Source organism: Bos indicus, chromosome 1 (genome assembly GCF_029378745.1).
Source record: "Bos indicus isolate NIAB-ARS_2022 breed Sahiwal x Tharparkar chromosome 1, NIAB-ARS_B.indTharparkar_mat_pri_1.0, whole genome shotgun sequence".
Lineage (NCBI taxonomy): Eukaryota > Metazoa > Chordata > Mammalia > Artiodactyla > Bovidae > Bos > Bos indicus.
The window spans coordinates 45,454,457-45,477,596 of record NC_091760.1 but is presented as its reverse complement, the minus strand read 5'-3'; the positions used below and the strand labels follow the sequence as shown (position 1 = coordinate 45,477,596).

The 23,140-nt window shown below is 40.5% G+C and overlaps 1 protein-coding gene across 5 annotated transcripts in view; it reads right to left on the bottom strand.

The window, feature by feature from the left end:
• Positions 1–346: 346 nt before the first annotated feature.
• LNP1 (leukemia NUP98 fusion partner 1) overlaps positions 347–23,140 on the bottom strand; it is a 38,883-nt gene continuing 16,089 nt past the window's right edge. For 2 of the 5 annotated variants that reach the window (XM_019970091.2, XM_070787107.1), the window contains exons 2-5: positions 20,350–20,398; positions 14,388–14,585; positions 5,578–5,808; positions 347–1,515 (exon numbers count right to left, since the gene is read on the bottom strand). In XM_019970091.2, coding sequence (XP_019825650.2) covers positions 1,366–1,515; positions 5,578–5,808; positions 14,388–14,546 — 540 coding nt within the window. In that variant the 5' untranslated portion in view covers positions 14,547–14,585; positions 20,350–20,398 and the 3' untranslated portion in view covers positions 347–1,365. The remainder of the gene's footprint in view (positions 1,516–5,577; positions 5,809–14,387; positions 14,586–20,349; positions 20,399–23,140) is intronic. The other 3 variants (XM_019970175.2, XM_070787108.1, XM_070787106.1) reach the window with 2 other exon arrangements.

Genomic DNA, 23,140 nt, shown 5'->3' with positions numbered 1-23,140 from the left:
CCAGTGTTCTGTGACAACCCAGAGGGGTGGGATGGGGAGCGGAGGGAGCTTCAAGAGGAGGGGACATATATATATATATATATATATATATATATATATATATATATATAATATACACTTATGGCTGATTCACATTGTTATATGGCAGAAACTAACACAACGTTGTTAAGCAATTATCCTACAATTAAATTTTTTTTAATTTTTTAAAAAAGAATAAATAGGGAGATTTCAACTATCTCTCCTTCTAGGGAAAAAAAATAGAATATGGGCTCAACGTGTTTAATTAACCTGACTGTGGTGATGGTTTCACAAAGAATGTCATATACATACACGTCGATCATCATGCTGAACAATTTAAATATACACAAATTTATTCATCAATTATACTTCAATAAAGCTGGAAAAAGAATAAAAAGTCCCTGCTTCAACAGCACATACAGTAACATTGGAACTTCTCTGGACACACAGAAGATTAGCACAGCACGTGTGTAAGGGTGACATGCAGATCTGTGCGGAGCATTCCATATGTTTCAAATAAGTCATGGGTGTAATGTACAGCAAGATGACGATAGTCAACAATACTGTATTGTACATTTGAAAGTTGCTAAGAGAGTAAGTCTTAAAAGTTCTTATCATCAAAACTATAACCCACTTCCAAGTCCTGCTTTTCTCATTCACCTCTGCCCATTTACAAGCAAATCACACACAGACTAAGTCAGGACCCTCTGCCAAAGGGAAAAAGATGTCCTGCCTCAGGTTAGGAACATGAGTCAGAATGAGCTGAGTTCTGGCCCTAACTCTGATTACCTCCTCAGCAGTGAAAGACAGAACTTTCCTAAACTGCAGTTTCCTCTGCCAGCAAGTAAAAAGACTACACCCCACCTCGGGAGTGGTGAGGACTATTTCAGGTCATGCGTTCAAACTTTCCACATAGTACCTGGCACCTTTAATTACCAGTTCTCATTAAATAATGGCCATTAGACATACTTATATAATAACTTCTAGTAAGGAGTTCGAGTCACACCAATGACATTTATTTAAGATTATTTGTGAGGCTGATGTGGAAGAAGGGTTGGTGAAGATGTGTAGGTGGCTCTTTAAATATCTCTCTTTACATTTTCAAGAATAACTTTATTCTATTAAAATACCTTTTATTCTTTTTATTCCCCTAAAAGGGCAACAGAGCAGATCATACTCTGAAAAGCAGGTGGGGTATGATGCAAGCTGTCTTGGGGAGCAGCTGAATCAACCACCCACCTGAGTCACTCAGCATCTGCAGACCCTCTTACAGGTACCGTTCCTGGGTCTGGTAAATTGGGGCTCAAAAAGCAGCAGCGTCGGTAGTCATGGTGTGGAAGCAAAGGGTTATTTGAGCGCTTTTTCAGACAGGGTAGGCAGGTACGCTTCTCCATGCTCTTCCTTCCTAGAGCTCCTTTTTTCCTCCACTTTCTTGCAAGACCTCACTTCCAGAAACCGGCGTTCTCTCTCATTTCTCTCCTTTCTGCTCTCAGGTCCCTGATAAAGAAGGATTGGAAAAGGGTAGATAGCTGACAACATTCAACATTTTTCCTAATTATCAGAAATGTAGGAAACTCTAATCATTTAGGAGACTTTCACATCTTAGTTTTTAGTAATAAATTAGCACAAGCCTAAGGGTATTGCTAAAGCTTTAGTCATAAACAAAGGAAGAGGGGCCTTGGGCACCAGCAGATGGTCTGTGGAGGAAACTCGGCCTGCACATGACTCTGCCTCTAAGGTACAAAGGGATGTGATTTCACAGTAAAATTAATACTCTTCTGGTACTTTTTGAAAAAGAATGTGGCAAGGGAATCATACATTGAATGATTCTAACCTCCTCACGGTCACTAAGGGTTTGCACTAAGTTTTCAGATAAGGACTAGGTAAAGAATGAAGTGTCAAGAATGACATTCAACCACACTAACATTCCCCAACAAGTTGCCCAGGGGTCCACATTCAATGGTCAAATGAACAAACACACACTGTTGTTCTAGGATGGGGCGATATGACACCAACTAGACTAGAGACCCTACTGCTTAGATTCTACACCTAGGCGGAGGGAGACAATCAACCAATAAGCCTGAAAGGAAATAAAAAAATAACAGGTAGTTATAAATGTAATGATAACTATAAATAGGGTGATGTGATAGGGAACTGTGTGGAGACTGGGGGCAAGGGGAGAGGTGTGCTTCTTTGATTTCCATGGTCAGAGGGTTAGTTTCGAAGGAATTACTTACAAAAGACTAGTATTGGTCAATATAGTGATGGTATCTATTTACACTTCAGTTTTTTAAATAAACAAAATCATTATTCCCCCATTGTCCACTTGAATTGGAAATGCTGCAGAACTCCTGAGTGCCTACGAGGTGAACATAAGCAGTAACACTCAGATGAGCAAGGTCATGACTAGCCCAGCAGGGTGAGCTATGGGGATGTCTGGTTACTGAGGGGGTGTTATCCTCTGTACAGTGTTAAATTGTTTTCATACTGAGATTATTTCATTTCTATCTATAATGGTCCGCTAGTCAAAATCAGAAAGCAAAACAAATGATGATGCTGAGATACAGGTTAAGAGGGGCTTAAAAATTGTACTAGCCCTGTAAATGTGCCTCCAGATTATTTTCATTAGGTCCAGCACTTGTATTAAATCCATCAATCTGCTCATAATTCATATTGAGCAGCCAGGAATATCTCTAATCCTTATAAGAACAGTATAAAATAGAGAAAATATAGTGATGATTATTTGCAATTTGGCTTTTCCCTCATTGAGAATAAAGACTATGTGAAAACTGCTCATAATAATAACCTGAAATATTTTTTTCTTATCTTATCACTTAGAAACAAAGTGAGAAAAATTATTTTAAAATGCCAGTTGAGTTTTTCAATATCAAAAGGAAAAACTTTAATGTTATTGGTCATGAACAGATCACAAAGGCAGTTTTCTGGCTCTTCTTGATGCTAAAAGATGTAAAATTTAAATCTACATAGTAGTATACATTTGGCCCCCAAATAAAAGCCAATATACATCATTTTTAGATTTGCTGACAAATCACACTTTTTAATGTAGTTAGTTTCAGAAAATCGCATCAATTGTTACACAGAAAAATGTTTTAAAGTATGTATTTTCCAAATTGTTTTATTTGGAATGAAGAAAAATTTTATAATATAAAAGTAATATAAAATTTAAAATATTTAAAATTATTTATCATATATATTGATCACATAATATGAAAAGCATTTTAATGATTTTGTAAATTCCTAGCAGGTTTCTAGGTTATTATACAGTTGTCCCTTAGTATCCTCAAGGGGACTGGTTCCAAAACCACCCACGGGTACCAAGATGCATGGATGCTCAAGTTCACAAGTACAGAACCCAAGGATATGAAGAGCCAACTACATACAACTATGAACAGAGTTCTTGAGTCAAAAAAGTTGAAAAGGCTGCCTTGGTTATCTTGGCACTCAAAAGGAAGAACTTGAGAAATGAATGAAACAAACATTCTTATATTTTAAGGATAAGATAATGACATCTCTTTAAGTAAGAAAATTGATTTCACATTTACACACTTATGTAAACATGTGATATGAATTTTTTCTGTGGCCAACAGAATCAACAAAGAATTGTTCTGATTAAATTTTTTTTCAAAACATATTTATATCCTTCCTTACTCTAGAAAGAATTTAAAGCAAGTCAATTCCCTGATTAATATAATTAATGACTTTAACAAGCAGTTTTGAAACAGATGTGAAAAAATATTTTATTCCTGCCAAAAGCTCATAATGTGAATCTAATCATGAGGAAATATCAGATGATTTCAAACTGAGCTTCATTCTAAAACATAACCAGCCAGTCTTATGAAAGATAAAGACTGAGGCATTGCTGCAGAAATAAAATAGCTTAAAGGGACATGAAAATCATTTGCAACACATGATCTGGAATCTTGATATAAAAAATATTATTGGGACAACTGGGAAAATAGGAATAAGGCCAATAGATAAGATATTGTGTTGGTGTTCATTTCCTGAGTTTAATTACCATACTATATTTATATCCTTGTGCCCTTGTTTGGGGGTGGGAAGGAAAGAGAGAGTAAATGTAAATGGGATAATATGTTTACGTTTAGAGGGAATCTAGGTGAAAGGTGTAGTCTTGGCACTATTCTTGCAACCTTGTTCTAAGTCTGAAAGCATATCTAAAAAAAAAAAAAGTATTAAAAAAAAAAGACAAAATAGAAACCCTTAATAATGTTTAGACACAGAAAGTGACAGCTGTTCACTATTCTTCCTTCCTTATTCCTTTTTTGATCCCGTAGAGATAGCACTTACTCAAGGGGAGTCATAGATACACAAGGTCACTGCGACAAAAGTGAAGTGCCACCGTGAGGCAAAAATGCACAGTGACAATCCCAGCAGCTGTCACAGCTAGGCAGAAAGCACCAAGCTCAGGGGACCATGAGGTAGGAAGCCCATGAGTGTCTTCCCTAGCCAGTCACAGAGCGCAGCTCAAGATCCAGGTGGATCTAGCCTTACTTATTCGCTCCATCTACTACATGGCAGAAACATATCATTATTCTTCTTTTGCAAAATAAAACCAAAATCAAAGACCCAACAAAAAAGAAGTATGTTGCTCAGGGCTGCTCAGTGAACACACTGCAAAGTTGAAAAACTAACCTCCAATTAATTGGTCTCTAGTTTAGGACTTTATGTATCAGTTTTGGCATCATCAGTGGTGCTTCTAGTCTTCCCCCCATTTCCTGCCTGTTTCCCTTATGCCTCACTTGGATTCCCACGAGGCCACTGTGACCACTCCTGCTCCTGCTCTCCATGGTGTCCAGAGAGTTCCTTCTGTGTGCTTTTTAAAGATACAGGGGGCACAACGCCATCACAAACTATTTCCTACCAGATTACATAGGGGAGGATAAGAGCAATAGGGACAGCTTTTTCTTTTTCATATAGTGGAAAGAGAACAAATCACAATTATTTGTAATAAGGGTGATAGAAACAGTCTCAAAGAACTAGAGGACATTGGTAACAAAACATTCCAACCAGTACTTCTTCAGGAATTCTTCCTACACCCGATGTCTTTAAATAATAATAATTTAAAACCTTTATGTACATCTGGGCTATCTAAAACAGGTATCATTTTCCAAAGATCTCAATGCTGCTGCTGCTGCTAAGTCGCTTCAGTCGTGTCCGACTCTGTGCGACCCCAGAGACAGCAGCCTACCAGGTTCCCCCGTCCCTGGGATTCTCCAGGCAAGAACACTGGAGTGGGTTGCCATTTCCTTCTCCAATGCATGAAAGTAAAAAGTGAAAGTGAAGTCGCTCAGTCGTGTCCGACTCTTTGCAACCCCATGGATTGCAGCCTACCAGGCTCCTCTGTCCATGGGATTTTCCAGGCAAGAGTACCAGAGTGGGGTTCCATTGCCTTCTCTGAAAGATCTCAATGCCAAACTGTAAATAAGAAGCTAGATTTGTTCTCCTCAGACTGGGAGAGTACGAACTCTTTGAGTTTCCTTTTCTAAGACAGCTTAAATATTCAATAACTCTGTTACATACCAAAGAGACGGAACGTTTGGTTCTAAAGCACAGTTGCTGTTCAAAGGAGTCTGAAAATGACTGAATTTTGGAATGGGATCTTCCTTTTGATTCCAATGGCTCCTTGAATGACCCATCCCCTGAGCACTTTCTGTGATCCCGCACTTGAGTGTGGCATCGAAATCCCTGGTCCTCATAAGAATACCTTCTAGGATGGCTGGCAGACGACATCATTCTGGGAAGTACAGGAAACTGGGAATACAGAATAAAAAATGTTACAATATAAACAGACTGCACAATATTAGCACAGAGACAGAATGTCCATAGATTACTAACCAAACGAATCTCATGTTGAACTGAAATTTCATCTTCTTGATCAGTAGGACCTTTCTACAGCAATGAGGCAGTGGAGTCAATTTGTCAAAACATTAAATATCCCAAGATTAGCTTTGTTGCTCCTGTATCATTAGGGTGGTATAATCAAGTGTCCCAAGCCTTAAACTGACATGTAAAAAAAATTTTCAAAATAATCAAGTGAAAATTTTAAAGAAGCCATAAACATTAAAAAAAATAATACAAAGATGAATAGTTGTGTGATTTCTGTATAGAGAAGGAATTTCTAAGAGCAAAGAACAATAGAAGAAGTCAAAAGGAAAAAAAATCATTTAATTACATAAGTAAAGCTAATATACATGAAAACAACACAAAATTATGCAGTGGACAAAAAAAAAACAAAATATTTGCTACAAGTTACTAATATTTAATAAATACTCTGAAGATAAATAAGTATATTCACATATACATACAAACATAGAGGTCAGGTAACACAATGACAGCAACAGAAAATGATCAACAACTGGAAAATAATCAAAGACAGAGTTCAGAGAAGCCAAACTTTTGAAAGAATTGTGACATTTGCTCTCTCAATTTCTCTTACTCTCCAAACCACTCCAATCCAGCTTTTGCAGCCACATGTTAGTTAGGATATTGGTCCCCATGTTGCCAAATGCTGTGCATGTTTTAGCCTTTCGTCCTTTATGTAGCCTCCAACCCAGGTGCCTAGGGAGCCATTCTGAAACAGTCTTTCTCTTGCCTTCTGCCATGGCACTTCTTGGTTCCCCCTTCACCTTTCTGCCACTGTGTTTTAGATGTTTGCTCACTTCTCCCTTCTGTCTGCTCACAACTGCTGGAGTCCCCAGCGCTCTAAACCAGTCCTCCCTCCCTTCCTTTGCTTTCTCACCTAACACTGTCTCTCTAAATGCCTCACCCCCAGACTTCAATTTCTATCTATACCCTAGTTTCCTCATTTATACTGACTTCTCCCCTGAGCTTCTGCCCGCTCAAAACTTCCCTTCTTGGTTTCCCATAGGCACACAACCTGATCCGTCCAAATTCGAACTCATTGCCTCTCCTCCCCAAACCTGCTTCTCAAGTGCCCCTCAATTTAGAAAAGGCATCGCCATTCACCTGGTTGCTTGGGCCACCTTCCACATCCAATTGCCAAGTCAGTAGAATCCACCTCTCAAGTGTCTCTGAAAACCATTCACTTTTTTCCAGTGCCACCGTTACTACCCTAATCCAAGTCATCATTACCTTTTGCCCAGATTACAGTGGCAGCTTCCTTCCTAGTTGGAGCTATCCTGGGTTCACTCTTACTCACTTTCCCCACAGCACCCAGCATACTTAAAACAACCGCAACAAACATACGCCATCACGCTTCATCTCTTCACCCTCACCTCTTCAAGGACACAGCCTCACTGGTCGCTTCCTCCAGCTCACTTGCTCCTAGCCAGCACAGGCATTTTCACAAGAGGTCCCCTCTGGCTGTGACCCCACCCCTTCACTTCATCACCAGCTAATCGCACTTTACTCACAGTGGAAACCACACCCCCCTCAGAAAGCCTTGCCTTCCCCCTTGATTGGTCCAGGCCCCTGAGGCACTGTTAGACACTCTCCCTGAGGTCTTATACTTCTTCATGACGCTTTTCACAACTGTCGTTGATCTTCTGGTTAATTTTGTTACACGTCTCTCTTCTCCAGTAGACTGTGTGCTCCACGTGTCAAGGGCTACGTATCATTCTCTCCTAGAAACTCAGTACACAGCACTTTGCTGCCTTCACAGCATGAGTTTATTAAATACACATTCAATGAATAAAAGTATAAAGAATGAAAGAAAAAGAAAAACCAAGTGGTGAAAACTGTTTAGGCTTATTAGTAGTCAAAATTATGTTAAAATGAAATGAAAACCAATTTTGCCTTTTGGGTTAGCAAAAAAAAGTTGTTTTGTTTGTTTGTTTGTTTTAATAACACTAACACTAGCAGGAGTGCAAGGGGATAGGCACTGCCATTCCTTGCTGGTAGCAGGACTATAAATGGATACAGCTTTCTTGGAAAGCTGTTGACAATATGAATCAAAAGGCTTAAAATAAGGTCCTCATTGCACATGGGCTGCATTGTGTCATCCCTTCCCCCCCCCCCAACCTGCCCCACCAAATTCACATATTGAAGCCCCATGTGAATAGCTCACAATGTGACTGTATTTAGGGGTAGGGCCTTTAAAAATTAACTTAAAATGAGGCCATCAGGGTGGCCCTAATCCACTCTAACTAGTGTTCTTATAAGAGGAAGAAATTGAGAGACACCAGGGACATACTCATATGGAGGAGAGACCACGTGAAAACACAGGGAGTAGACGTTTTCTACAGATGTTTTCTGTACTGATCACTTATATTGTCAGTAAAAAAAGAATAATAATACGCTAAAAAATTGAGACTGGGACACAGAAGGACAAATACTTCATGATTCCACTTATATAACATATCAGAAATGGTCAAGCTCCTAGAAGGAAGGAACAGAATGGTGGGTGCCAAGGGCTGGGGCAGTTGTTAATTAACAGGTATAACATTTCAGTGCGCTGGTTCAGACTCCACGCTTCCCCTGCAGGGGGCGTGGTACCACCCTTTGTCCGAGGACTAAGATTCCACATGCCTCACGGTGCAGCCAAAATAAATAAATAAATAATAAGTCCTAGAGTTCTGCAGTACAACATTGTGCCTAAAGGTAACAATACTGTATCGTATACTTAAAAATCTGCCAAAGAGGGTAAATCTCGTTACATGTTCTTATCACATCAAAAATCTTAAAAAATAAAATTTAAAAGATGTGAGACTGGGAGTGAAATGTATGTGTTTGTACAAATGTTCTCTTCCATTGATAGGCATAAAAAAAATGGCAAGGGTTTCCATCACAATGTAAATAAAGTGTACCCTTAATATCTCCTTATGTCAGATGAAATTTCCAGTTAGTCTGTTTAGGTGTGGAAGCTTGTGAGAAACAAGCTTTAAAAGCACTCTAATTGGTAACATAGAAACACATATTACCATATGTAAAATAGATAGCCAATGGGAATTTGTGTATGTCTCAGGGAACTCAAACTGGGGCTTGGTGACAACCTAGAGGGGTGGGATGGGGAGGGAGGCAGAAGGGAGGTTCAAGAGGGAGGGGAAACATGTATACCTACGGCTGATTCAAATGCAGAAACCAACATAATACTGTAAAGCAATTATCCTTTGACTAAAAATAAATAAACACACACACATAAAAAGCACTCTAATTGGTTACATGGAAATTTTCCCACTTTTAAAAATGTTTTCTTAGTAAGCAAGCTCTACTTTTGGAATTTTATATGCCCTTCTAATGCAATTTCCCCCACAAAGACTTGAATCAATGCCCTCAAAAGCTTTTTTTTTTTTTTTCAAGGTGTGGAATGTCACTTCCACGTCCATGGATCAACCTTATCCATCTGTCTCCTGTGCTGTGACGCAGGTCCTCGTGTGAGGCATGGGATCCCCCACACTCTGAGCTCATGGCCTGGGCTCCCGGCTCCCAGGCTCCAAAGCCTGCAGCAGGCATGGACTTGCTGGAGCAATTATCACCCCGGAGTTAGTAGTGCTCTCACCAGAAAACAGTGCTCTGAACAACCTTGCTATTTCTCACAGGGATGCCAGAAAACCATTTCTGTCCAAAAAACACCCTATGCACTCTTGACTCCAAGCCATAGGTTCTTGCCTTTTGAAAATATAGTTACGTAACACCTTCACTCCAAGAACTACTTGAAGTTTTTTATTCTGGGTTTAATTATAATCACCCTTCAATTGTACCCCTCCTGCCCTCTGAGTAAATGCAAGCACCTGAGCATGATGAGAAATAATCGGGGAAAAGATCCAGGTGTTGAGATAATTAAGACCCATGTTGAATCTTAGTGCACTGTGTGTGTCAGGCTCTCTGGGGACCAGGCCTTATCTCTAATCTCTGAACAAAGCCTACAAGGGAGTCATTCTTCCCCTTTCACAGATGAGGAAAATGAATCTTAGTTTGGCTAAGAGACTTGTCTAAGACTTACATGACTAGTGACTTTATGGAGATGCTTAAGCATAAGATGTCTCTTCCTTGGATTATTGTTGTTGTTTAGTGACTAAGTCACGTCTGGCTCTGTGACCCCACAGAATGGAACCTGCCAGGCTCCTCTGTCTATAAGATTTTCCAGGCAAGAATACTGGAGTGGGTTGTCATTTCCTTCTCCAGGGGATCTTCCCAACCCAAGGATCAAATCTGCATTTCCTGCTTGGCAGGCTGATTCTTTACCACTGAGCCACCTGGGAAACCCCTTAATCAGATTAATAATCCCAAACTTGTATCTTCAACAACAGCAACAAGTTCACTCTATTTCTAAGTGAAACATGGCTTTAAACAATGTACCAGTTATAACAAAATCTTATTACAAAAGTAATAATAATTTGTAGGTCTTTAGGAAATAGTCTAAATTAATTTTATGTGAGGAATATTAACTGCCTATCAACAGAGCCAAGAGATTTATAAATTAGTCAATTAGCATTATACAGAAATAGCATCAGGATAAAAAGGTTCAACTGGTAAAATGGTAGGTTGATACCATCCGCTGGACCTCCTTTAGGGAAACTAAAAGACAATTTAAACTCTGACACATAGGAAAAAGAGGAGGAGGAGGGAGAGGAGGTGGGAAGGAGAGGGGGAGAAAAAGTGCTTACTTGGTACCAGGCACTGTTCTAAGCACACTGCACACACTAGTCACTGAATCCTAAGAACACCTGCATGATGTATGCACTGTCTTCATCAATCCCATTCACACAGAGGGACTCTGAGACAGAGGGAGGTTATGCAGCCAGTAGTAGACACTGGGAGGCACCTCAGAGCCCTCGCTCTTACTCACTCCACTCTGCTGCCTTCCCAGAAATTCCTCTATCTTGGCATCTATTGATAGTAGAAGAGAGGAAACAAGTCCAGGGAACATTAATGATAAATGCTCCCCTGTAGAACTGTCACTGATGCCTGAAATTTATTACTAATTTCTTTGGATCAAGCTTGTCTCCTCTTGAAATAGAATACACATTTAAGCTGAAAAACAAGGAATCACATTAGTCACGAAACTTTAGGGCATCCCCCTCGTTTCAGGCGTGAGAAATCCTCTAAGGGGGCCAAGGCCCACCCTACCCCTGTAGTGAGCAACGCTGGAGAACCACCACTGAAGTGAGATACTACAATGGCGAGAGTGTGTAACAACCCTTAGGTCAGTCAGTCAAAAAAATTAAAATTAGATATATATTCTACAGTTTTCTTCCCTGGTAGCTCAGCTGGGAAAGAATCTGCCTGAATGCAGGAGATCCTGGTTCAATTCCTGGGTCAGGAAGATCTGCTGGAGAAGGGATAGGCTACCCGCTCCAGTGTTCTTGGGCTTCCCTCGTGGCTCAGATGGTAAAGAATCTGCCTGCAAAACGGAAGACCTGAGTTCGATCTCTGGGTTGGGAAGAGCCTCTGGAGAAGGGAACAGTTACCCACTCCAGTATTCTGGCCTGGAGAATTCCATGGACAGAGGAGCCTGGTGGGATACAGTCCACCGGGTCACAAAGAGTCGGACATGACTGAGCGACTTTCACTTCATTTCACTTCTGCAGTTTTAAATTGAGACTATAAAGACAGAATATAAAATTGGTTAAAGGTGATTGTTGTTAAAAAGAAAAAAAAATCCCTTGGGGTAGAGATAGGTAAGAGGTTTATTTTGAACCCCCTCAAATGATATGATGTGGACTAGCACATGTTGTGCCTATGTGAGCATCGAAGAAGCACTGAGAAAGCCCAAGGCCAGGGAACTCAGTTCCCCCGGAAGAGGTCTATCATTCAGCATAATCCTCACTTCCACTAGGCCCTAACTGTGTAGAACAAGGCTAAGAGAACCACATTAATCTGAAGATGACTAGAAAGTCAAATCAACTACTTACAATTCACTTTCAGTGAGTAGAATAAATAAGGGATATGGAGATTTTTCTACTTCAAGTTTGTATCCGTGTGACAATGGAGGGAGGAAGATTTGTTCAATAATGAGAAAGACGAAAAAAAAAAATTTTTTTTTTTTCACACAGGCACCTCAGGACAGTAAAGTTAGATTTTTAATTTGATTTAAATCAGCAATCACAGATTATAATGAGTCTTGTCAAAAAGTCGTGTGTGTTCTCTATATCTAAGAAATTAGTAATAAATTTCAGGGATCAGTGACAATTCTACAGGGGAGCTTTTATCATAATGCTCCATGGACTTGTTTCCTCTCTTCTACTATCGGTAGAAGCCCAAAGTAGCAGTGTTCTCTAAGATGGAGCAAGCTTCATACCTTGTCTACCTCATTCTTTCTGCCGAATTTGTATTTTCCACCAGCTTGGACACGCCACAAGCACAGACGCCATATACGTCTTCTTTTCCCCTGTAATCCTATTGTGCCTTGAACAACAACTGGCGCACAATCGGTGTTCGATAAATATGTGTAATGATTTAATGTTCCATCACTATGGTTTTGCAAGAATCGTGAGGCTGAAGACTTATAGTGGAAACCACATGCAAATAGCAAATAAGGGGAAAATTCTTCACGTGAATATAAAACTGATGGATGTAGGCTACTAACAGGTTGCAACAGGGGAGAAGCCTTTGAGTGGAGCAGTGGGGAGAGACAAAACAAAGATAAGGCTAAGAGTAAGCTTTTTTCTTTTAAGTTGTGTCTGAGCTCAAAGCAAAACACAAAACTTGAAAACCTAATTGTTCTCATATCTCCAAAGTAAGAAAAATTTGAGCACATTTTAGAGTCAGGAAAAGTTAAGTATCCAACTACAGATTCACTTCAGAAACACAGGCATTGTGTGAGGAGGGACGAGGAATCAGGCCCTCCATCCTCCAGGACTCTGCCTCTTTTGCCCGGGGTCCCCCAGTCTGCGCTCTGTGTTTCGTGCTCTCTCTGCTCAGTTAGGTCGTCATGTTTCGCCCGTGCTTTTGTTTCCTTAAATAAACACATGCTTTCTGCATGCTAGTCTGCTAATTATGGAATTGTCAACTCGGAGAATCGAAACAGGTTAACTCGGGCAGATGCTCAAAGCCAGTGTGAGCAGGAAAAGATAGATGGATCCTCTTTAGAAATGTTATACAAAGAAATTCTGCTATTCTCCGATAGTTTAAGGCAAACAACATTGCAACCCACAAGTGGACTCTCTAAATAAGGTAGATCATCCTAGTTTTTAAAGTCTAATAAATGCTAAAATCTATTCAAGAAACTATTATTTTATGTCATGTTTATTTGTTTTCATATTTTGGTGGCTCCAAAGGGCTGTTGTGATAAACAGTGAAACTCATTTTTTTTCTCTTTGTTTCTCCCTGGTTCTTGCTGTTTGGCTAAACACTAGTCATATTCCTGGTTCACACATTATGAATACCTCCCTCAGTGTGGGCCATAAAAGATTAAAACATGAGCATAATAAGCAAGGGTTTATTTTATAACAGAATTATGGAAAGTGAGACTGGAAGGGTTCTTGTAGATCATCAAGTGCAACCTCTGTCTTTTTTCACTTAAAGAACCTGCAGTTCAGTGAAGTGTTGAAATGCTCCCTTGGTCCCTGATTATGCTTTTTAAGAGAAGTATTTTCAAATATTTGTGTCTCAAAGAGGTCTCATTCCTCAAACTTGCTGATCATTTGGAGTATAAGACTGCTTTACATGCTTTAATATACTTCACATACATTATGCTTCTGGGAACTTCAGAGCTAAAAATAAAATAACATCACCCCTGAAACTTATTTGGTTCTGGAGTTAGCATAGCAGGGGGTTGGGGAAATATTCTCTGGTAGCTGGAATTCTAAGTGCACGTGTACCCACTGTCGAGTCCACACCTGGTCAGGTCCACCTATTTCCCTCTCAAGAGCTCTCCTGTCCCCTGCCTAGCCATGGAAAAACAGTGCTGAGAGTGGTAGAATGTTGGCTTTCTCTCCCACCAGGAAACTAAATGAGAACCAGAAGAAAGAGTACATCAAATTGATCAGGGGTAGTGACTTATTAAGTAGAATCCCCAATTCCTTAGATGCCACCAAATCGTGGAGCTATTTTCAGTATTTCAAAAAGACTGCTGGAAATCAAACAGTGATCCACACCAGTGTTACACAGACTATAACATCAGGTTTCTTTCCTTTGGCTTGAATTATATTACCTCTCAATAGGATTATCCCAGGCTTATCAGGAGCTCCGAGTAGCAGTTAAATATATCTTAGGTTGCTAAAAATGAAGGAATCTTTACTTAATAGATGAAAATCAGGTCCTTTGGAGGACAAGATAAAATGATAAAAGGGATTTTTGTGAGTATAAAAAAAGGTTTGGAAGTACTCATTTCAACCAAAGAAAACTGTATCATAGGACCCTCAAAAAAATCGAAGAGAAAGCCCCCTCCCCTAGTTTGGTTCTCCCCTGGTTCCATTGTAACAACTCACTGGGCAGGGCAGGGAGCTTTTCCTGTAACTGGCGTCTTGTGATCCACGGCGGTCCCGGAGTCCTCGCTCATCCTCCTCTATCCAGCTGTGACCCCAGAAGCTGCTCATCCATTTGGCAAAAGACACATCATCATCATCATCATCATCTTTGTGCTCCATGTAAAGGCGCTTCAGAATATCCAAGGCCTGTCCCTAAATCTAGCAGAGAGAAATATCACCCAACAGGGCTGACTCGATGAAACCCAGGACCTCCCCAAGAGACAAAACGAAACTGATGTTTTCAAATGGTTTCTGATAATGGAATCCTTAAAGGAGAAAGATTTACTAAACAACCACTTCACAATCAGGCAGCCTCTGGTAATGTCTATTTATAAATTGTGCAGCCCACATTCCCCTCCCCTCCCCCTGTCTTTTTAAATTGAGAGGCTTTTTAATCCTTCCATTGCTGGGGTTGTGCCTCACAGCCGAAGGGTGGGAAGTACAGTCCACTGCCTGGTTTTCCCTGTGCTTTGCTGCTGATGGCATGTGATGGCCTCTCCAGCTGTCAATGGTGATAGAGCATGACCCTCATAATATGCCTGTCAGCTCCAGGCCAGCTCTAAAACGGGGCCACTTACAAGGGACAGACTGCAGCCTGCAAGATAGCCGGCTATTGGTATGTCATATCTACAGCCAGATTCTCCCAATAAATAAATTTGATACTGATATAAAATCTAGCTCCTGGGGCAAAAAGAAGGTTTTTTTTTGATGTGCTATTTATACATGTACAAAGGTAAAGGAATGTGCAAATCTTAAGTGTACGGTCTGATGAATTTGTACACACATATACCCCTCTAATGACCACAACTATTCAGGTGAAGACATTTCGAGCACCCTGGCAGTCTCCCTCTTTTCCCATTCTAATCTCATCTCCCTCCAAAAGGTTAAGATTTCTGACGTCTATCACTGTAGATTAATTTTGCCTGGTTTTGACTTTTCAATGGAATTATATAGTATGTATTATTCTGTGTCACAAAATTGTTAGTGAGATTTATCCTCACTTTTATAGTAACAGTGGTTCATGCTACATAGTATTGTACAGTATGATTCTCCAACTTTTTAAAAATTCAGTCTATTATTGATGGTCTTTTGGGGCTGTCATATTTGGGTTGTTTCCATTTGGGGCTGTTATTAATAGAGTTTCTATGAACATTAGAGTCTCTCTTAGTAGGCTTTTTCTTCCTCAAGGTAAGGAGAATATAACATTTATTGAGCTACTCTGTGCCAGGTATGGAGTCAAGTATCTTACATATGTTATTTTCATTATTAACAACCCTGTGCTTGGGGTATATTCATCATATTTTATAGATGAGGAAATTTAATTCATAGATCATCACTTTCCCAAGGTGAAATTACTTCTGAGCAGCATAGCCAAGTTTGAAGCAAGAAGTAAGCCCAGGTTCTCTCCACTGTTCTGCCAGTATTCCATGAAATTTTTGATAAATTTTATATTTATAAATAGAAGCGTTCTTGGACATTTTCCATATAAAGTTTCTTCCTTGAGCTGTAAAAATTGACTTAACTGTAACCAATGTTCCTAGAGTACTATTCTACAACTTACCTAAGGGAAAGTAACCAATGCACAAGATGGCTTATATTTTTATTTTTTGCTTTAAATTATAGGGTTCATGCTTGTTACTTTGTAATATTTTTATTAAAGAATGGAGGCTTCTCCGTGACCCAGATGAGAAAGGAAAATATATAATTCTATGTCATCACTGTTGGTTGTCTCTGTCATTAAAGAAAGAAATCAGATAATTATTTTCCTTGGGGAAACAGAACCAGGTTTGTCCACAAAAGATGACAATGGATGGACTTCTTTTTTTCTGTTTCTCTTAAGACAAAACTGTGTTTTCTTCCAATTTCTGGAAAAAAAAAAAAATCTGGGCGGGGGTGGAGAACCCAGAGCAGATAATATCTAATTACTTCAAAGTATTGTAGGGAAAAGGAACTAGGACTTCATCTTAAAACCTCTTTGAATAATATCTGTCTCTTGCACTTCTGAGTGCGAAAGTCATTCAGTCGAGTCCGACTCTTTGTGACCCCATGGACTATACAATCCATGGAATTCTCCAGGCCAGAATACTCGAGTGGGTAGCCTTTCCCTTCTCCAGGGGATCTTCCCAACCCAGGGATTGAACTCAGGTCTCCCACATTGCAGGTGAATTCTTTACCAACTGAGTCACCAGGGAGCCAAGAATACTGGAGTGGGTGGCCTATCCCTTCTCCAGGGGATCGTCCTGACCCAGGAATTGAACCAGGGCCTCCTGCATTGCAGGCGGATTCTTTACCAGCTGAGCCACCAGGGAGCTCTCCCCTTTACACCCTAAGTGCTCAGTCACTCAGTCGTATCCAACCATTTGCGACCCTATGGACTGTAGTCCCTGAGGCTCCTCTGTCCCTGAGATTTTTCCAGGCAAGAATACTGGAGTGGGTTGCCATTTCCTACTCCAGGGTATTTTCCCAACTCAGGAACTGAACCTGAGTCTCTTGTATCTCCTATCTTGACAGGCAGTTTCTTTACCACTAATGCTACCTGGGAAGCCCTTAATGCCTTACAGGCAAAAACAATTCAGATATTGGAAATGTGCAGAAAAAAGGTATCTGTTTATACACACACACATACACACACATATATGAATTTATTATGAGGAATTGGTTCATGCAATTATAGACCAGAAATCTGCCAGTCTGCTAGCTGGAGACCCAAGAAAGCAAGTGGTGTAATTCAATCTGAGTCCAAGGGCCTCCATGGAAAGCAAGGATGTAAGTCCCAGTCCAAGTACAGAGAAGATGAGATGAGATAGCTCAGTTCAAGCAGTGAGGAAAGAAAAAAAGGGTGAATTTCGCCTTCATTTGCCTTCTGTTCTATGCCAGTCCTCAACTGATTGTATGATGCCCACCCACAATGGCCAATTTACTTTACTGAGCCCACTGATTCAAATGCTAATCTTATCTAGAAACATCCTCACAGATATCCCCCAAAATAATGTTTAGTGTAGGTGCCCCCATAGCCAGTAAAATTGACATATAAAATTATCACAAAAGAACTAATCCCATTCCCAAGACTCCACCCTCAGGATCTACTTATCTTCCAAAAGGCTCCATCTCCAAATACATCTCTCACAATAAAGATCAAGCTTTAACACAAGAACTTTGGAGGACCACAGACACTCAGTTCACAGGAAGCTGCCTACATGACCAGTACCCAGTAAAAACCCTGGGCATTAAGTCTTTAATGAGCATTTGAACAATGTTTCACACATGTTATTTCACACTAACTGCTGGTAAAATTAAGCACATCTTATGGGAGTGAAATGGAAAGGGAATTTTGGAGGCTTATTCCTGGTATCCTTCAGACTTCACCCAATATGTCTTTCCCTTTCTGATTTTATATCCTCTCAGTGCAATAAATTTTATCCACAAGTACAATTATGTGACGAGTCTTGTGGATTATTCCAGCAAATCCCTGAACTAGGGGGTGGCAGTTGGTGTCAAAAGTGGGATTTACTAAAACAACCCCAACTCACTGAAATATTGCTAAAGCAGTGTCTGGAAAAAGGATAAAGGGGACATCATAATAAACTTTTGATGCAAACTGGTTACCTAGTCATCTGTGGTATGAAACATCAGCAGAGATGATGTCTATTGTGAAAGGTAAAGATTAACTATGGAATTTCAAAATGATACAGGCAAGTCCAGGAGAATCTGCTCATTGAAAGTATTGATTGCTTTTGGCAATGGTAGCTAAAGTGACAAGACTAAAAATTGCAGTTGCAACCTAGATGATGCCTTAGGGTCTTGTTCTCTCCTCCCAGTGGGAGGGGAAAAGATTATCAGTGCCAAGGCTAAAGCAAGCTTCAGATAAACCAGAAATAAAGGAGAAGGGAAAAGCAATACTCTGTCCTCTGGTACAGCTGCTGCTGCTGCTAAGTCACTTCAGTCGTGTCCGATTCTGTGTGACCCCATAGACGGCAGCCCACCAGGCTCCCCCGTCCCTGGGATTCTCCAGGCAAGAACACTGGAGTGGGTTGCCATTTCCTTCTCCAATGCGTGAAAGTGAAAAGTGAAAGTGAAGTCGCTCAGTCGTGTCCGACTCTTAGCGACCCCATGGACTGCAGCCCACCAGGCTCCCCATCCCTGGGATTCTCCAGGCAAGAGTACTGGAGTGGGTTGCCATTGCCTTCTCCATCTGGTACAACAGCCCCTTACATTCCAGCTGGGATTTCTCAGCAGCTGTAATGCCAATCCTGAAAAGTGTTGAGGGGGTTGTACAAACTTGCAATGAAAAAAAGAGGGAGAGAGAAAGAATGGAGAGACTTTTTTAAAAAATGACTTTTTTGTGGCTACTACTTCTGGATGTATGATAAAAACTGATGCAAAATACTATATGCCTATAATTTCATACATGTTAGAGGGATTATCCCAAATCAGGGAAAGCTCCCCAATAAAAGGTGTCGGTAGAACATAAAATCCTTGCTTTTTGTTGCTGGTGGATGGGTTAAAATTTAAATGCTGGCTATTGAAATCTCACAGCTGATTATTTTTGCTAAGATTTTTGCCAGTTGGAGCCTATGAGAAAGGTAGACAACATAAAAAGAGAGAAAATCTCTATAGGAAAATCTACTTTTGAGTTTTAAAAGTCAGGTTTTGATTTGCTAAGTTCTTGCAAAATCAGATGTCTAATTCTTAGAGGCTGATAATTTTCCAGCCTAATGTGCATATTTTTGAGTGGTTCAATTTGAACTTTAAGTCTGGCAGGATAAAAAGGACCTGGAACCTCACTGTCTGACCCAGTAGTCTCTTGGCTTTGCTGCTGCTAAAGAAGAAAAGTCCTTTTTGGAATCCTGGATTCAGAGATCCTATTTACCTGGACCTAACAGGAGGCTGAGGGGCTTGCCAGGTGGCTCAGTGGTAAAGAATCTGCCTGCCAATGCAGGAGCCATAGGAGATGTAGGTTCAATCCCTGGGTCGGGAAGATCCCCTGGAGGAGGAAACAGCAACACACTTCAATATTCTTGCCTGGGGAAATCCCATGGACAGAGGAACCTGGTGGCTCCATGGAGGTTGCAAAGTGCTGGACACAACTGAATGACTGAGCATGCGTGCAATGTCACATAATGATTGCGATAGACTGTTCCAACTTCTGAAAGCAGGCATAGGCTCAGTGAATAGAATCCAGGCTCTGGGAGATGTCAGACATCCTCCCCTTCCACCTTGTGGGGCCATAAACTATAAAAACACTATGGATGCTTACTGAACCCCATGGTTCATTTGCAGATGTCCATGGGAAAGGGTTTGTTCTCTGACGGGACCATCTGAAACCAAAATGCTAGTAACTCTATCTAATGTAGGGACGAATTGCATCTGAGATGATTAATCATAAGAAACTTGTGATTCCTGTCAAAACTCCAAGTTGGGAGACAGCACATTACGGGGAGTGGGACCTCTCCACCACTCCTAAAAGATAGGGTTCCCACCCCTCTTCCCAAGGATATCTCACAGTTATTGACTTGTGTTTGGGTTTTACTAATAACATTATTGACAATGGTGGACTGGTAACTGATTCTAATTCACTCACCTTTCTTTCTTAGTTAGGAATTTTTAGCATTAAATCCCCAAACAGAGATTGAGCTTCTCCAGGCTATTTACCAAATAAATGATCAGCATGATAAGGATTGGGGTTATGTAAATCACATTCTGCAAACTTGAAAATTCAGGATTTTGTCCTACAAGTTCCTGAACATGATGTGTCTTTTTGGTTAAGTTTATTAAAAATGTTTTTCTATGTAAATTCATCTATTCCTCTGTTTGAATTTATTAAATTAACACTTATTAAGTGGAGTGCAAGGTGTCAGTTGTGAGCCGCACTTCAACAACAGATCACAAGAGAAATTAAAATAGAGAAAAATTAAATACTTACAGGTCCCATGGGCAGGTCAAGGCAGAGTGCAGACAGAGAGAAGCAGGGCCTGGGGAACATGTTTTTATTAGAGTTTATAGGGTGGAGTGCTTTGCAGTTTCCAGGCTAAGGCCAGATTGGTCAGTTCAAACCAGAAAAACAGTGCTTTGATAAGTCCCATGAAGGTCTCATTGGTCTTATCTAAGAGAGTGTAAGAAGGCACTGGGAGGCAGGGGAGATTGTTGATTGCAAGGGCCTTTGAGGAAGTCATATCAGGAACTTACATTTCCTTGTGATTCTGTGAGCTGCCATCTAGGGCATGGGTTTACCTAAGGGGACTACTGTCCGTTTAAGGTCACTGCTGGCCCCTTGGCCAAACAAAACGGATGTTGAGACACAATAGCATGGAGTAGCTTAGCTAAATTCTCAACACTCTCCTTATTCCTAACCCTTCCTGCTGAAAAGTCTAGATCAGAATAAAACATGATTGGGAAAAAATGTAAAGTTAAGATTACTGCATGAGACATACTTATCAAGTGATAACACAGAAAAAACAAAACACTAACACCTGTGAGATGCAGGGATAGGTGGGCATCAATAATTTCTACTTTTTATAACTGCTGTCTTTCAGAACTGCTCCTGGAGGAATTCTCTGGCAGTCCAGTGGTTAGGACTCTGTACTTTCACTTCCAGGGCCTAGAATTCAATCCCTGTTCAGGGAACTAAGATCCCATAACTCTCCTGGCACAGCCAGAGACAGAGAGAGAGACAAAAGAACTGCTCCTCAACGACAGTACTGCCTTCACAAGATGCTTTGAGGTCTTGAATGCAAACAGACTGCTGAGCCTATGATCACACCTAACAATGCTGACTGTGACACAGCAGGGGATGTCCTCAGCTTCTGCGTTTCCAGGAAGAACACCTGAAGATGCTGTTCCCACTCATGAAGCAAATGAACTGATGTCAAAGACAAGCAAAACTGATCGAAACTGCCTTCCTCCTGGAAATGCTTCCAAAACTAGGGACTCGGGACTTTCCTGGCAGTCCAGTGGTTAGGACTTCAAGCTTCCACTGCAGGGGGCATGGATTCAACCCCTGGTTGGGTAACTAAGATCCCAATGCTGCATGGTGCCACCTAAATAAATAAATAAAACTAGGAACGCAACTGAATTATTTGGACTGGACAGAAAGCCCTGAGGCATAAGGACTCACAGTGGGAAGCCACACTGGAGGCCCCGTTAACCTGTTTTGCCTGACTAATGTGTGCCTTCATTGGTGTGACTTAACAAGTGCACACTTTTTGTTTCCAAGGGTGCTCTCTGGAATTGTTATTTCTTGTATGCGTACCTTGACTATCATGGACCACCTCAACTTACCAGAATTGTGTTGTGCCTAAATTGATGGCTCAGGCCAGGTTAAGAAAAGGTTAATATAAAACTTAAGGAGAAAGCCACCTAGCTTTCTAAGACTGACCTTTATTTTTAATAGGATTTGTTTATATTGGCTAAATCCAGGATCCCTGGAGGGCCATAATGAAAAGTCAATATTGCAGGATGCTTTCATCCTACTGCATGGGTCCTACCGATAATAATTTTGCTCTAAAAATGCCTTGAGCAAGAAGGTGGATGCTGCAGGAAAAAAGGTAACACAGTAGTCTGATGCTGCCTATCCTTAGAAAGGACTCCTTGCAAGGTTGGCCCTTACCTGGTATCTGGGAACTTGGCTGGCCACCCATCCTCTGTAGTGATGTAAAACTTTCCCTAACTGGAACCCTCCTACACTGTTGGTGGGAACATAAATTGGTGCAGCCACTATAGAAAACAATATGGAGGTTCCTCAATAAACTAAAACTAGAGTTGCCATATGATCCAGCAATCCCACTTCTGGGCATATGCTGCTGCTGCTGCTAAGTCGCTTCAGTCGTGTCCAACTCTGTGCAACCCCATAGATGGCAGCCCACCAGGCTTCTCTGTCCCTGGCATTCTCCAGGCAAGAACACTGGAGTGGGTTGCTATTTCCTTCTACAATGCATGCATGCATGCTAAGTCGCTTCAGTCTCTGTGCCACCCTATGGACAGCAGCCCACCAGGCTCCTCTGTCCACGGGATTCTCTAGGCAAGAATACTGGAGTGGGTTGCCATTTCCTTCTCTATCTGGGCATATATCCAGACAAAACTATAATTCAAAAAGATAAATGTAGCCTTATGTTCATAGCAGAACTATTTACAAGAGCCAAGACATGGAAACAACCTGTCAGTTGACAGATGAATGGATAAAGAAGATGTGGTTTATATATACAATGGAGTATTACTTAGTCATAAAAAGAACAAAATAATGCCATTTGCAGCTACACAGATGGACCTAGAGATTATTATACTAAGTGAATAAGTCAGAAAGGGAAAGACAAATACCATAACACTTATATGTAGAATCTAAAATATGATAAGAATGAATTTATTTACAAACAGAAGCAGACTCACAGACACAGAGAAGAGACTGTGGTTGCCGGGCTAGGGGGCAGGGGATGACCAGATTGGGAGCTTGGAAGTAGAAGATGCAAACTACTATATATAGAATGAATAAACAAGGTCCTACTATATAGCACAGGAAACTATATCCAATATCCTGTAATAAACCATAAGGGAAAACAATATGAAAAAGAATATATAATATATGTATAACTGAGTCACTTTTCTGTACAGCAGTAATTAATACAATACTGTAAATCAACTAGACTTCAATCAAAATAAATAAATTTAAAAATATATATACACACAAAACTATATACCAGAAACTAACAAAATACTATAAA